General features: G+C 41.3%; 1 protein-coding gene across 2 annotated transcripts in view; it reads left to right on the plus strand.

The window, feature by feature from the left end:
• Nucleotides 1-16,878, plus strand: part of LOC134533795 (dual 3',5'-cyclic-AMP and -GMP phosphodiesterase 11A-like) — a 159,863-nt gene that overhangs the window by 70,165 nt on the left and 72,820 nt on the right. For both annotated transcript variants that reach the window (XM_063371468.1, XM_063371460.1), the window contains exons 3-4: nucleotides 6,130-6,427; nucleotides 13,243-13,398. In XM_063371468.1, the coding sequence (XP_063227538.1) occupies nucleotides 6,130-6,427; nucleotides 13,243-13,398 (454 nt within the window). The remainder of the gene's footprint in view (nucleotides 1-6,129; nucleotides 6,428-13,242; nucleotides 13,399-16,878) is intronic.

Genomic DNA, 16,878 nt, shown 5'->3' on the forward strand with positions numbered 1-16,878 from the left:
TTTTGAATAAACGTGTTCAAATTTTATTATTTTTAAATCCCCCGCTTTTAAAAAAAAATAAAAGGCCAATTCCTGTATCCACCCCTGGGAGAGAGGGGTTAAAATTTATTTTTGCAGTACAGAGTCAGCTTGAGTTTGACCAACAAACTTCATTTGCAGTGGCCTATTCTATAAAAACATTATGTTGAAAACATATTTACTGTTTGTGTTTAAAGAAGCCTACTTTGTTCGTCTGTGTTGTCGGTGTGTGGCCAAATATTTGTGTGGTTTCATCGCTGGGTTCGCAGGAGCGTAGCTTTACTGTCGTCGTGATGTTCAGGTTGTCTGTTTTCAATCATTGTGGTGTCCTGTGTTGTCTGTTCTTGTGGCAACTCGGTTCCTCTGTACTGTGATATTCTTCTGACTACTTCCTTCCACGGAATGCTCTCTGTTTTCGGTGGATTTAAAATTTGATATCGGCTGATTTTGTCTTGTTTACTGTGTGTATGCTTGATATTCTTTTTTTTTTTTTGTCCGTTCTTCTGATATTTGATGAGATAGCTATGGCGTTATGTCCAACATAATGTTTTAAACGAATGTCCCCCATTGCAATAAAACTGGGAAGCAGGGCCGAGACGCGCCAGGTGTCTGAGTGGGTCTTGCATTGGTAGTCGGGCCCATGGGGGGGGGGGGCGGGGCTAACACGGCGCCACTGACGTCAAGAACGTATACCTTTGAGGAATAGGGCGGTCGGACCTAGCCGCCTCCTGCCCACGGGCCCTCCTTCCCGGCGCTGTTAATCGATCCCTTAGTGACCTGGGAATTCCGTAGAGGCCGCCGCGTGAAGTGGCGTGAATAAGCGCAGATGTTCTGGACACTTCGAGCGTCGGGTCGGCCCGGGATGATGTGACACGTAACAAACATTCGAGTCAGTTCCAGAAAGACGGCCCCGGGTATAAAAGCGGTGACGCCGCCCTCCGCGGCAGTAGAGTTCCAACATGCGAGTGGAGTGAAGTGCGAGTTGGCGAGCGACTCAGGCGCGGAGCGACGGGACCGTGCGAGTGCGACCGAGTGGCGCGAGACTGTGTGTGCGGACAGGCGCGAGGTAAGGGGCGAACTACTGTTGAGCCTAGCTCCAGTGAGGAGTGTGAGCTGAGACGTGACATTTACTTAGTGATTTGTGAACAGACGTTAAGTGTGGTGATTTCATTAGTATTGTAAATATTAGTAGCAAACAAAACTGTATACAAATTAATTAGGCTATCCTTACGAATCCGTTTCCTCACTCGCAACAATATTTACGACTCATTATCCATAGCGCATCTCTTGGCTGAAGTTGGACTGGTTTATTGCAAACAACAAAGAATGGAATTTGTAACAGAACTACTGTTCATTGCAGATAATGCAGAGACTAGCCTTTTTAAGCTGGAAAACAAAGCACATGGATAAAGTTCAACTGAAAAAAGGTACATTACCAACGCAAAAATTGTCTCAGTTTTAGAATTATTTCATTGAAATAAATTTTCCGTGTTCGAATGATGTTTAAAATTTACGCTCACTTTCACTGTCACGGTCGTGGCATGTTGTAAGGAACCAGTCTGGAAGACCGAAACAGGAAATTGAAACCGGGTCCCTGGGGGTGAAACGGGTGTTTAGTAGCTTTGCTCCACCTCGATCCACTTAAACTGGAATGTGTTTGAAAAAAAAAAGGGGGGGGGGAGTATTCGCATTCTGTTACACACCCTGTTAAGCTGACAACGAAAAGTAGTTCTGAGGATTTACGTTGCATAAAAAAAACATAAATGTTTCAAACTCGTGTTTGCTAACGTTTCCAAGGTCAGTTTCTTCCGCCCCACTCCCCCTCCAATATCGCCAACCTTTGTTGCGCCATGTTGGCTGAGTGATAAGTTTACTCTCCTGTTACCATGGCGGCATTGGTTTGAAATCCCGGATGGAACACGTGAATATTTCGCGGAAATTTAATAAGGTAACGGACCTGCTTTGCGCCAGCACCCTTTCATACTGACAGTGCTCCGTTAGGATCTCCGTGAGCTCGCGACGTCGACAAAGTGCCTCCCATTTCAGGTCATGATTTTATATTTATATTAATCATTGATAAACTTTTAGACTTTTTCAATTGCTTAACTTTCACTAAATGAAAAATATATACAGCGCCTACTTTTTGCATAATTAGGTACCAAAGTTACATTTTTAACGTTTTTGGGTTGTACAAATAAGGAGAATTTTATTTATATAGCAGAAGTGCAGAACTGAAACTTTTTAGGTTTAACCGCAATGCCACTGACTACTTCATGACATAGTTTGCATTTCTGTCATAAAACTCATTTCATGTTTCTTGGCTGTCAAAATCGTAACAAATTTGAGAAATTTGAAATGCCCAGTAAAATTAATTAATATTTTCTGAAAGAAATTGAAACCATTTTTTGAAGTAGCCAGTCGCATTGCAGTTAAACCTAAAAAGTTTCAGTTATGCAATAAATTAAATTCTCCTTATTCGTACAACCCAAAAAAGTTAAAAATGTAACTTTGGCAGCTAATTATGCAAAAAGTATACGCTGTGTATATTTTTCATTTCGTGAAAGATAAACAATTGAAAAAGTCTAAAAGTTGATCAAAAATTAATATAAATATAAAATCATGACCTGAAATGGGAGGCACCCCCTTAAGGCAGGGGCTTAGCCAAGGGGGAGGTCCGTGGAGTCCGGTCCCATACCTTCGAGAATTTAAAATATGAAGGAAAAACAAGCAAGGACAGAATATAAAATAATAGCAACTTAGCTACATAGGGCTACAAGAGGTTATTTAAGAAGCATTATTGTAATTATTCTTAATGGGCTACAACAACGTATTTCCTCCCAATTATAACATCACACACAAAAGCGGCAGGAACTGTGTTTCCAAGAAGTATAATTTTTAATGCCAGTTTCCACACAGTTTAAAGTAAGCATGTCTTTCATAAAAACGTGACATGGGTAAATCGTGTATTAATGACATTTTTGAACTAAATCATCCAACAAATAACTTAAGAACAAATTACATAACAAAAAGGTATATATAAATTTGTTTAGATTTCTGTACTGGAGAAAAATTATTACTTATATTTCTATGTGTAAATGTTGGATTTTTAAAGTCTATTATCCCCTAAGTTTTTTGTGTGACGTTTAATTTTGTCAGCAAACAAAATTATATGACGGTTAATTTGGACCCCCTCCTTCACAAAACCATGGCTAAAGCCCTTTCGTGAACTCGCTATCGACAAGATATAGAGCCCAAATGAAGTGAAAAAAAAAATCCCAATTTACAAGCACATGTCTTTTTTTTCCACCTGTTAGCGATAATTTGAAATCGAAACTACTCCAAATATGTAATGTTTTTCGCAAATCAGTGAGTTTGGCGCAGTTTACTTCAATTAGTGAAGTTCACTGATACATCAGTCATTTTCACTGATTGACCAGTGATTGTCACTGTTTTATCTGCGAGTTTTACTGATTATTCAGTTGTTTTCGTTGATTTATCAGTGGTGAGGCATTAAATGTCGACCCGAGTCAGAAGTGGCAGTCGCATTTGCCAAAACCAAAATATTCGCGGAATGAAATAAAAGTAATCTTTGTAAGGCATCTGAAAGGACAGACTTAAAATATGATATACCAACATTTAATTACTGTGAGGCAAATTGATACTGAAATAACATCACCAGCATGTATTGAACTTGTGTCATTAAATGATAAATACCAAAGTTATGCAGCACTCACACACATATATACATATATGTATATATATATCATAAAAATTATAGGAAAAATCTGGTATGCTATGTTGATTAAAACCGTACATTTTATAATATAAAAAGTTAGGCGCATACAAGCAATTAGAGAATTTTAAATTTACAATCAAGGCAGAAAGCCCAAAAAGAGGTAAATACAAAATGGATTGACGATAAAAGACAAAGATGAACTAATGCAATGATACTAATTGAAATCCGCATTACACGCGCAATTTTCCTTGGGAGTATAAATTTAACCTACACATATAAGCAACAAGGTGTAAGATTAGGTACTAAAAATTAGTTAAATATAAATAGGTTTACTTTGGAGCTGAAAGACTCGTGAATAACTAATAAGTTCACCATGACGGGCGTCAATAATAATGACCTAAGAGTTTTAAGTACTTCTTAAGCCACAAGACTATTTCTCGGAAAAAGGAAGTCTATAATCATTCATTTTTTAACGTACATCATATACACACTAACATTCATTCACCACGCCGATATGTTTATCTGGAACACGAGCGAACGCCTCCACACTCGTGAATAACTCCGTCGCAGAACACAACTATTGCGCGACCCAAACTTCTTTGCCAGTTCCAAAGTCAATTTCATGTTCTTAGAATGTTCGCTGAGGCTAGGGATTAGCGAACGTAGCTACCTTAAGGCAAGCTTTAATTACTGCTATAGTCTTGAAAAATTTTAAGAGTCCCAGTCACAGCTAAGACCAAAAAAAAAAAATACCTGCTGATGTGCAAAGAGATTCGTGTCCAACCATACTGTACCCTAGTAGAATTTTTAGAAAAGATAAATTGTTTTTTATGGCTTCCCAAGCACTTAAAATGGCCGTCTAAACGAAAATCATTTCAAAAGTAGCTCCAGCAACACTCAGAATAGCTCAATCCACAATGTGAGGCACCACCTACAGCATTACTTGCGCTGCAATTGCAACGACAGGCTGAAATCACTGCTCTCTGAAGCGGGCTGAAGAACAAAAAGTTAACCCTCACAGCCGATGCGTGTAATTTTTTAAGTTAGTTCCAACACTCTCGTCCAACACAGTCCGATGCCTGGCTGCAAGCGCATGATGGCGTTGCGTGCTTGTCATGACGCCTCGCCTCTACAGTCCTCAGAGTCGCGAGCGCCACCTCCGCCCGTGACGCTAACAGCTCGGCCACAGCAGTGCACGTCCACACACAGCCCGAACTGTCTCGCGTCCTAGTCCCGCGCGCGGCGAGCGTCGCAGCAAAAGTGGCGCCGTGCAGTGGCGAGGAAACGAAACACACGCCAGGGCCGACGGTTTCGGTACGCTGACAGCTAGAGTGGCTAAATTTATCGGTAGGGACCGGAAAAATTCGCGGGTTCAATGCCCTGTAGGATGAACTCCATAGTTATACGTACACTCGGTCAAATGTCACCCACTCATTGGCTGCTGTCTTATGAGACGTTCCAAAGTAGCAGCCTGTGATTCGATGAAGCTTTGGTTTGGTGTTTATAATTGGCCCAGAGTCATCCAGGTGAGTTGAGAACCAATAGCAGAGGCAGCACTGAGGTATAACTATTTGTATTTTAGCCTATCGCGAAATGAATTCGCGAATTTTTCCGGTCTCTATTTATCGGTAGACTCAGACACAACAAAAGAACCGATCCAATCGAACCCAAAAAAAGTTACAAATAAATAAAATGATAAATGTATGAAAGGTGACAAATGAATAAATTAAATGCTACTTAACGAGAGACATTGAGCCGTGGAGCACGCCTCGATGATTAGTAGGGACCGGAAAATTTCTAACCTGTTAGGATGAACTCCATAGTTCTACGTAGCACTCGGTCAAATGTCACCCACTCATTGGCTGCTGTCTTGTGAGACGTCCCGACGTACTTAGCAGCCTGTGATTCGATAAAGCCTTAGGTCGGGTGTTTCTCATTGGCCCAGAGTCATCCAGGTGAGTTGTGAGCCAATAGAAAGAGGCAGCACTGAGGTATAACTATTTGTATTTCAGGCTGTCGCGAAATGTATTCGCGAATTTTTCCTGTCTCTAATGATTAGAGACCGGAAAAATTCGCGGATTCATTTCGCGACAGGCTAAAATACAAATAGTCATATACCTCTGTGCTGCCTCTGCTATTGGCTCACAACTCACCTGGATGACTCTGGGCCAATGAGAAACACCCAACCAACGCTTTATAGAATCACATGCTGCTACGTTGGGACGTCTCACAAGACAGCAGCCAATGGGTGGGTGACATTTGACCGAGAGTACGTATAACTATGGAGTTCATCCTACAGATCATTGAACCCGCTCATTTTCCCGGTCCCTACTGGTGCGTGGATGCAGTGGCTGACGGGGAAGGGGTTGTCGCAGGTACACCTCGCTGCCGCCCAGCTCGGCGGGCATGCTGTCGCTGCTGATGGAGTCCAAGGTGCGGCTGCCGCGCTGCGCCGCGCCGCCCAGCGACCGCGCGGCCAAGCGCGAGCTGCTGCGCGCGCAGGGCGAGCGCGACTTCTTCCTGGGCGCCGTGCGAGACGCGGCCACCGAGCTGGACCTGCGCTGCCTGTCGCGCAAGACCGTCGACAACCTGGCCGTGCTGCTGGACGCCGACGGCGCGTCGCTGTTCCTCGTGGAGGGCCCGCGCGGCGGCCGCCGGCGCCTCGTGTCCAAGGTCAGCAGGGTCGGGCCTCTCGCCGCGTCCCCGGGGTGACCGGCTCTCCGGACCTACCGCTACTACACGCCCAAGCCAACTGTGGTCCCGGGGAAAATGTGAACTACCCAAGGTCAGACGGACCCCTCCCTCCGTCGTCATCCCTTCCACCACACTGTCCCCTCCTTTCCCTAGTCCTCCTCAAGGCTCGGAGCGAATCATGTCGCGGGTGGGACGGCAAGTAGAGTTGTCACCATACCCCTCCTCATTCCCCACCCCTCTCTCACTGCGACACTAGCGCTCCCGTCTCTCCCCTCCTCGGGGCCACAGTTGGCTTGGGCGTGTAGTAGGGACCAAGACAAGACAAGTTTTCAAGGGGTTCCCCCCCCCTTTTCTTTGATAACCCAGCGCTCTTAGTCGTAAGGCCCTACCGCCCTGGGGCCCCCACAGGCGTGGATGCGGATACGCCGCATACGCAACCGGGAAGAGCTTTAGAGCTTTTGGCTATGCAAAGAGACTGAGGCTACCCATCTCAGTTTATGCACCACCTCCGGCCCCCTATTCCACTCAGCTCACCAGCAAGTTGGATGCTCCCTTAGCCCTCTGGAGTTGTCGTCACTTCTGGCGCCTACCCCGGTCTCCCGCCTCACACTGGGACTCCTCAATCACCCAGCGAACCCGCGGTCCGGTGGAGGCCTACCCAACCTCTTCCAGCTGTCCAGGCTGGTAACCGGAGCTGTCCTCGTCGCTCACAACGTCAGCACGTCAAAGGGCTAGGGAACCCTGATACCTGCCCCTATACACTCGGGGCACCACTCCCAAGTACGAGTCCGTCCCAACAAGAATCCTGGGCCTTAGAGGAAACCTCAACGGGGCACCATTCAAACACTACCACTAGGGACCGGAAAAATTCGCGGTTTCGACGGCCTTCAGGATAGACTGCACATTCCCCTGTACGCTCGGGGCAAAATAACGCCAGTTCATCGGCTGCCGACTTGTAAGTCGTCTCAGCTGGTTTGTCTGTGATTTGATCCTTCTTTTGGCTGGAGGTTTATAATTGGTTGAGATTCGTCCAGATGAACAGTTAGCCAATTAGCAAAATCATATAAAAAGGTATATGTATTTGACTTCTAGCCTATCGCCGAATGAATCCGCGAATTTTTCCGGTCTCTACCTACCACGAGTAGTAACCAAGGGGTGTTATACGTCAATACTGTTCCCCTTGTGTGTGTGTGTGTGTGTGTGTACCGAAAAAATTGGTTGTCTGTAAAGTCGGTTTACGGTTGATAGTTTAACGTGACAACGTCATAACAAAACATTGATGAAATGATTGCATACTTTTATGAGTAAAATTTAATATTTAATCATTTTTATTTTTAATAATAAAAGAATAAATACTTGAAATTATACAAGTAATCAGATTTTTAAAATGCAAGAATAATAATCAACCTTTATTGCCGAAATTGTTGTTGTTGTAATAAGCAATGAGTACCACATTAACGTTTTCACTTCACTTTATAAACAGTCGACGAAACAGTTCACGTGTAGATGACTTGTAATTAATTTTAAAAACTGGCGTTTAGCTATAAAGTTTAAATATAATTATGAACAAGTTTTCATATAAATAAACTGTAATCAAATATGTATCATCAATTATATAAATCACCATAATTTTTTAGTCAATTGTAACATAACCTATTAGTACTGCACTCGCCGACAGCGTAACGGAACACAGCGTAACGGAAAAATGAGCGTAACGGGACACAGCGTAACGGAACAATGTGCGTAACGGGACACTTTTTCGTGCCTACAGCCGACGTTCATCGATTTATTAGACGTCACGTGAAAAATGCAAAGTGTTGTGGTTTATACTACAATGGCAATGCAAGAAATCGTTCAGGAAATACCTTGAAGATAAAATACCTGGAAATGACAAAGAGTTCATACGACTTTAAACTTCTTCTGGAAGCGACTCTCTTGTGAATATTACAAGCCATGTTTTGCAACATTACAAAAGCATCGCCTGCACATATACAAACTAGAGATGGGCTAAACAGTAACTCGTAATTTCCGTGTTCCAATGATCCAGTTCCTTTCGTGATAAGAAGATTACAGAAATCATACAAACATATCTATGTAAACGCTGCATTTTCGTTGTATTTTCCTCATAAAAATGCTGTAGAAAATTACAGTATTTCCTTATATGAATAGTTCACTTAAGTCAAAAACAATTTCATTGCACTGCAAATGATACTAACTGTTGTGTGAGTTTTATCAACGACAGCTACTCCCTACAATCCTTACTATTATCTGTTGCATGCGCACCACTTTTTTCTTTTTAAATCTTACAAGTTTTTTTTATAGGTATTAATAATTCATAATCAGAAATTTTCAGGACAATCTGCATGTGGTTATAAATCTGTATGGGGCTAGGAGAAATTATTTAATATTTTTCAGTCCGTTTTAAAAACGTGGTATATTAATATTTTTTTAATAATTACATTTGCTTTTAAGTCTTGTTTTTGCAATTTCATCCAGTTTTGAGCTATGTTTATAAAGATTACCAAAAGTCTCTATCCAACACATCGGATATTAGTTTAAAATCGATAAGAAAATGTTTTAACAAACAGACAGACAAGAAAGCGAGTTAGTAAAAACGAGTTTAAAAAGTTTTTGGAACCTTACAGGATTTGTTTCCCGCGCATGCGCTGCAGTCGGGCCCCTGGTCTCGGGAGCTAAGCTCTGGAGGCCACTTGGAAGCCGCGACAATATTTTTCTATTTATATTTATATTTGTCTATACTTGATACTTTGTACGCTATACTTCTTTAGGCGCGCTATGAAAAAAATAATGAGAGTGTATTTTTTCGTTGCGCGCGCACCATGTCTCGATATTTTCACCAGATGAAAAAAAAAGCTACATACAAAAAAAAAGCTAAATACAGATAGAAATTATATATATGATTTAAATCTTATACTGAATACTGGTCCATATTATAAAAAATTTTAATATTTTTATATTTAATATTTTAATATTTAATATAAATTTTTAAATATTGTGAATATTAATGATAAATTATGTTTCTAACTTTTGCAAGTGTTTTTATAAAAGTGAGGTGATGTTCCCGTATTTATAATTTATTTGCATTATAAATTATAAATTATTAATTTATTATTTAATAAATCATTAAAATAAATACATTAGAATACATATTTAACATTTTTTAAATTTTTATTATTAATTAAAATTTACCTCGATAATTTTACTAATTTAAATATATAATTTTTATACCCGTGTTTATATTAAAATCGCATACTATGTATTTATTTAATTATTTAATTTGATTGAAGTCATACTTTATCAACCGTATTTATAATATCAGTCCAGTCCTTTTATTATTTTATTTCTGTTATTTATTTGGATGCAGAATTAAAGTTAGTTTTTTTTATTACCTACGCCAAGTAAGTATAACTTCTAACGCGCATAAGTAAGTACACGCAACCTTTTTTTGGGGGGGGGGAGGGGTTGTGGGGGTAAGAACTGCGGCAAGGGCGTCGCCAGCTGATGGCCAGCCGATGGCCTAGGGGGGGGGGGGGGACAAGTTGTGGGAAAAGTATTTGGATACATTTTTTTTATCTCTAGGGCTCTAGGGGGGGGGGGGGCAACTGCCCCCTCCCCCCTCCCCCCTGGCGACGCCCTTGAACTGCGGTGTCGAGTGCGGTTCGCGTGGGATCCGGGATCAACATCGCCCTCTGACGACGAAGCGTCGTGTGAATATTCGTCCCTCGGTCGAACTGCGCTCTCGGAAGCGATCGAAGCCGCGCTGTTTGGCTTCCCCGACCCTCTGACGGGTTTTTGATTAACGACGACGTGATGCACACGTCGGTAATTACACTCGTCGTTAATCACAGCACAGCTTGAAAGTGTCCGAGGGTCTACCTCTCTTCTTCGACCTTGGCTCTCATGAAAATGTGCTACCGCAACCTCGTAATTTTTTTTTTCGGCCTAAGCACATTTAAATCACGTATCTTCGCCTATCTTGCGTCTTAACTGAGGGAAATGAGAAGTGGAAGGACAGCAGAATGGTTCAAGTTAACAGATAGCAATAGTTAGCAACAGAAAATTGCGTGAGTGGTATGGTGATATCTCTCACAAGACCAAAATATTGTAGAATTTTTTTTTGATGTTATCTCAAATACTTAAAATTCATGTTAGACTTTTATTACATTAAAAGTAGTATGAAAGTACTAAAGTTAGTTACTTAAGACCATAAATATTGTAAGTATTACAATGGGCAATCTCTGACATATTTTTAATGTCACGTTTTGCAACTGTATCATTCAATGTACGACACTAAATCTGGAGCCGCCCTTGCAGGAAACCAATGTTTATAACAAACTCGTGCATTCCAGGAACTGCCAACCCAACTTATTGTTGTCCATTTTATAAACATGCCTGAGGAGGTTGTATTAACAGAATTTTGATCCCCCACTGACATATAATTTTCACAAATGGTGTTTAAGCTCATCTATAAAAAAAATTGGCAAGATGGTGCTTCATTAAATAATAGCCGCAGAATTGTTTTAAGCAACTTCGATTTCTCAGGCCTGCCAAAGCGACAGGCTTGTCATCAGGGTAGAGCGAACGCCTCCATTAGGCATCGGGTCTTGTACTAATTGGACACTGTTATAAATTACAATTAATGTACGGACTTGTCAACGAAGAATGTCCCTCGAATAGACGAAGCGTTCTACGTATTTCCAGATAAGTGAATCTTCGTACAAACTGCGCCGTATTCCGACCTCCGAGTTGTGAGTTCCGCCGTAAACACGCACGTTGGAGAAAGAAGAGAGTTTCGCTATAGATTCGGAAAGTGTTGCTCAGTCTCCAATGTGAATTATCTTCGCGTTCAAGTTCAAAGTAATTGAACATCGCATGTGAGCGATGATAGTAAATAGTGTAGGGAGAAGCTGTCGTTAAAACTCACATATCATTTCGAATCAGTTTGCAGGGCAATACAATTTTTAATGAACTATTCATCCATCAATTATCTTTTGAAGTTCATATGTTTTGCAGTTAAATGAAATTGTTCGTGATATATTCATGCATCAATTGCTTATTGCATGCGCCCCACGTTTTTCATTTTAAAACTTACGAGTTAGTTCATAGAGGTTAAAAATCAACAATCACAAATTTTTATAACGGTCTGTATGGGGTGATGAATCTTTATGGGGCTAGGAGAAATTATATTATATCTTCTAGTCCATTTTAAAACTAATTTAAATATTATTTTTTATTAATTATTATTTTTGGCTTTATGTTCAGTGTAACCATCGTTCACTGAACCTGATGATTTTCGAGCTCGTGTAAAGTCACAATCCAAGATGGCCGTGGTGTCACTACTCACCACGTCATGAACCCTGTCCCAAAATTATTATTATTATTATCCTACTACTGTTTGTGTTTCGTGAATAGTTGAGTTTCTTCCAGGTACATGTCTACTGTCTGGCACACGAACTACAACATTTCAATGCACAAGCAAACGCATCTTGAATGGCCCAGCCAAATAAAGCAACTGCTTCTTTTTTTCAGACGACCGCCAGTTACAAGAACGAAACCGCAGTCTAGTTGAGTGTTCAGATATTTGTTCGTGAGAAATATTTGACCTAATCAATAATATACATTTAAAACCAGTGGCAGAATTTGTGATAATCGCTAACATCAATAAACATACCAAGCATAATTTGTTTTGCATCCGTTGCAGCTTAAATGTAAAACTTTTAGTTCATTTAGATTAATTACCGTGTACTAAACAAAACTTAAAGAGTGCTTTTTATTTCACGTACTTTACGCATGCAATCCGCGTTAACGCACTATAAACTTAGCAATAAAAATCTCAAATGAATACATTATTTCAGAAAATGAGTAAAATCTAAATATTCGTATATAATGTATAATAATTTTAATATTCTCATTTTATTTCACACTATTTGTACTGTAAAAAAATTGGTTGTCTGTAAAGTCGGTTTACGGACGATAGTTTAAAGTGACAAAGTCATAACAAAACATTGATGAAATGATTGCATACTTTTATGAATAAAATTGAATCATTTTTATTTTAATAATAAAAGAATAATACTTGAAATTATACTAGTAATCAAATTTTTAAAAATGCAAGAATAATTAACCTTTATTTCCGAAATTGTTATTGTAATAAGTAATGAAAACCACATTAACTTTTCACTTCACTTTGTAAACAGTCGACGAAACAGTTCACGTGTAGATGTAAGTAGTGCGCTGCCGCTGTCTTTCTTCTCTTCGGACGCATGGGCCAATAGTGGAAGAGAGACAGATGCGGCGCAAGCGTACAAATAGCGTAACGGGACACAGCGTAACGGAAACATGTGCGTAACGGGACACTTTTTTCGTGCGTGCAGCCTGCGTTCATCGATTTATTAGTAGAGACCTGCAAAATTCGCGGTTTCGATGGCCTTCAGGATAGACTGCACATACCCCTGTACACTCGGGCAAATAACGCAAGTTCATTGGCTGCCGACTTGTAAGTCGTCTCAGCTGGTTTGTCTATGATTCGATCCTTCTTTGGTTGAGGGTTTATAACTGGTTGAGATTCGTCCAGATGAACAGTAAGCCAATAGCAAAATCATCTAAAAGGTATGTGTTTGAATTCTAGCCTATCACCGAATGAATCCGCGAATTTTGCAGGTCTCTATTTATTAGACGTTGTCACGTCAAAAATGGTCTGGCCGTTGTGCGCCCCCTCTCGTGGGTCAGTGATCGAGACGGAGAGTGCAGCGTGTGTTTGTGTGTGCATGCAGGTGTTCGACGTGCACAGTGGCGTGAGCAGGTTCCTGCTGCCGGGCGGGTCGGGCGCCGGACCAGGCGACAACGAGGTGCAGCTGCCCTGGGGGGTCGGCGTGCTGGGACACGTGGCCGACACGGGCGAGACCGTCAACCTGCAGGTCGCCTGCGAGGTGAGCTCCCCCTTCCTATAACACCTCCACCTTCCCGCCACCACCTCCTTCTGTCTAACCCCTCCACCTTCACACCATCATCTCCTTCTGTCTCACCTCTTTCCCCTTCGCGATCCATCTCATTCTAACCCTTTCACACCACCATTTTCTGCTACCTAACCCCTTGTATGTTTCGCCATCCCCCTCATTCTAACCCCTTCACACCATCATCTCCTTCTGTCTAACCTCTTTCCCCTTCGCGATTCATCTCATTCTAACCCTTTCACACCACCATTTTCTGCTACCTAACCCCTTGTATGTTTCGCCATCCCCCTCATTCTAACCCCTTCACACCATCATCTCCTTCTGTCTAACCTCTTTCCCCTTCGCGATCCATCTCATTCTAACCCCTTCACATCACCATTTTCTGCTACCTAACCCCTTGTATGTTTCGCCATACACCTCATTCTAACCCCTTCACACCACCATTTTCTGCTACTTAACCCCTTGTATGTTTCGCCATCCACCTCATTCTAACCCCTTCACACCATCATTTTCTGCTATCTAACCCCATTTTATGTTTCGCCATCCACATCATTCTAACCCCCTTCCCGCCATTATCTCCTTCCATCTGACCGTTTTTTGCCCTGTTTTTATAGCGTTATGAAAACGAACTTTAAGGGACACGCGGGGTTATAAGTCAGTAAGTGGCATTGGTGAGTCTCCAATGCATACCTGTATACAGTAGAACCTCGATTATCAGAGACCCGATTAACCGGGCATTCGGTTAACTGAGATATATTTTTTTGGGGGTGGGGAGGGGGTTGGGGAGGGGGACCAATCCCTCAAAGAGTAATTCATTAGGTAAGGGACAGTAAAGGAAATCAACTAAATAGTACGTATTGAAAGTAGAAACAAACGTACAAAGAAACGGACTGGAATTGCCCGTGAAAAGAAATACTAGTTCGGGTTAAGCTGGATTACAAGTGGAACTAACTGCCCTTCCTTCCTAGAATCACTTCCTGCCCTTCTTGGATTACGTGATTACGTGATTACTAGAGACCGGAAAAATTCGCGGATTCATTTCACGATATGCTAGAATCCAAACAACTGTACCTTTATATTGCTTCTGTGATTGGCTTACAGTTTATCTGAAGGACTTTGAGCCAATGGAAAACCTTCAAACAAAAAAGTATCGAATCGCAAGCGTCCCAGTCGACAAGAGTCACGAGTCAATAGCCAATGAGCAGGTGGCATTTGCCTGAGTATGTAGGGGGTTGTGGAGTCTATCCTAGAGGTCATCGAAAGCGCGAATTTTTCCGGTCTCTAGCTGATTACGGAGCTTGAACGCTAACCACTCGACCACCGCCACCTCACGCACGTGATCACAACGCGCCGGTACATATCGGACGCAAAACGTCTCCTGAGATTTTCTCTAAAACGCTCAAGTAGTACGCCTTACTACTTGCACATTTATGTTCACCTAATGGACTGCTAAAAGTGTACAAAGTTTGAAGAAAATCCGTGATCCGAACGTCGTAGAATCCCCGTGTTAGTGATTACCTGTTGAAAATTCTTCGTGAAAGAACAAAAAAATGCCGGATTTCAGTTTAAGCTACGATAAGAAAATTTAAAGAAAAAAAATGGTATGTGGCTGTGTCATGGACACGGACGTGTGTTGTACGTGAATACGTGTACGTAACAGGTAATATCTTCTATACAAAATATAAAATACGCTATTTTTTATTTTAACACCATATATATTCACTGTAACTTATTTATACTAATGTTTTTTATATGCAATCGATAGATTTTGACGAGAACTGACGATTGTAACTCAAACGAACGTCGTAGCTTCTCCGAGTCAAAAGTTATACTAAATGGAAATCTCGAAACGCAGCAAAACGACCTCAAAATGACGGCGCTTCCCCCTCCACCGCACGCTATGCGTCACAGTCCTCACTTAGCGTAACGAACTCTTTGATCGTTTAGCTATCCAGTGGTGTAATTAAATTTTGTATGGAGATGATATATATGTATCTGCAACACCAAACTTTATCCCCCGATTTTGTTATCATTCGTTTTTTTGAATTGCCCTCCCACAATGGAATAAATTTTAAAGACTAAAAGGCTCGTACACACTGCGCTGACGTTTCGTGTTAACACCCATTAACACGTGTAAACACATGTTAACACGTGCTGCAGAAAAAAGTCGTCATGACTTTTATATGGGAGTGCGCACATTGTTGTGATGTGACGTGTTATGATGTGTTATTGCGTAAGCTGACGCGGAGCGCGTCATAACACGTCATTACACGCGTCACAACAATATCTAGGCTCCCAGATTTTCGTCAGACGTGTTATGCGTCAGACGCGAGTATGGAGGAGCAACTGATAGAACTTGTGCGTACGTACGAGTTGTTGTACGTTTTCAACAATTTAGTACCTTATAAAACTCATTCTTCGTCATGCGGTAGTATATTAAGAACCTCTCCTCATCGTCCAGTAGTTAGGCATCAAATGAAATTCGCCAAGAATTGGCCTGTCTGCGTTTATAGGATGCACCCACTCTCTTTCCTTTTTTTGAGTTAGCATGATGCATACTGCTACTGCACATTCTTCTTCTTCATCAAGTTCATCCATAAGTACAGTGATTTCAGCCATATCAACTACCTTTCACAAAACCGTGCACCCTGTTCCGTATCAACACGTCATCTGACAGTATCAGAACAATGTGCACACTTTGCCGTGTTATGTCGCAATATGACGTGATGTGATGACACGTGTAAACACGTGTTAACACGAAACGTCAGCGCAGTGTGTACGAGCCTGTAGTCACGTCAAAAAAAATTGTTTGTCTGTAAAGTCGGTTTACGGACGATAGTTTAACGTGACAACGTCATAAAAAAACATTGATGAAATGATTGCATAGTTTTATGAATAAAATTGAATCATTTTTATTGAATTATCACTATTTTGTATGGATACAAAGAAGGAGTGAAATGAAATCTACAATTTAATTGATAAATTTACTTTCATTTGCACTCATTAATTCAAATATGTTTATTACTTTAACGAAGAGATTATTTTAACTATAACTTTTATACATGTTCGCTATTTAATTTCTTCCAATCTGTGTTATTCTGTTAAGGATAGGACGATGATAGGAAAAGTAGGAAACGAATGGGAGTGTTTCAAGTTTAATGTGCCTCGAAAAAGTCAAATCGATGGTTGTTCCAATCGAGTGGAAGAGAGATAATTGCGGTGCAAGCGTACAATGAGCGTAACGGGACAATGTGCGTAATGGGACAATGAGTCATCCTTTTTCGTGCGTGCAGCCGGCGTTCATCGATTTATTAGACATTGTCACGTCAAAACATCATGTCGGCGTGAGTCCAAGCCCAAAGAGTTAAAAAAAAAATGTCGACCGCAGGCACGTTGAAACGGACGAACGGGCTACGTAACCGGCACTCGGTCTTCGAAGTGGGAAAGTGGGTCAAG

Source organism: Bacillus rossius, chromosome 1 (genome assembly GCF_032445375.1).
Source record: "Bacillus rossius redtenbacheri isolate Brsri chromosome 1, Brsri_v3, whole genome shotgun sequence".
Classification (NCBI taxonomy): domain Eukaryota; kingdom Metazoa; phylum Arthropoda; class Insecta; order Phasmatodea; family Bacillidae; genus Bacillus; species Bacillus rossius.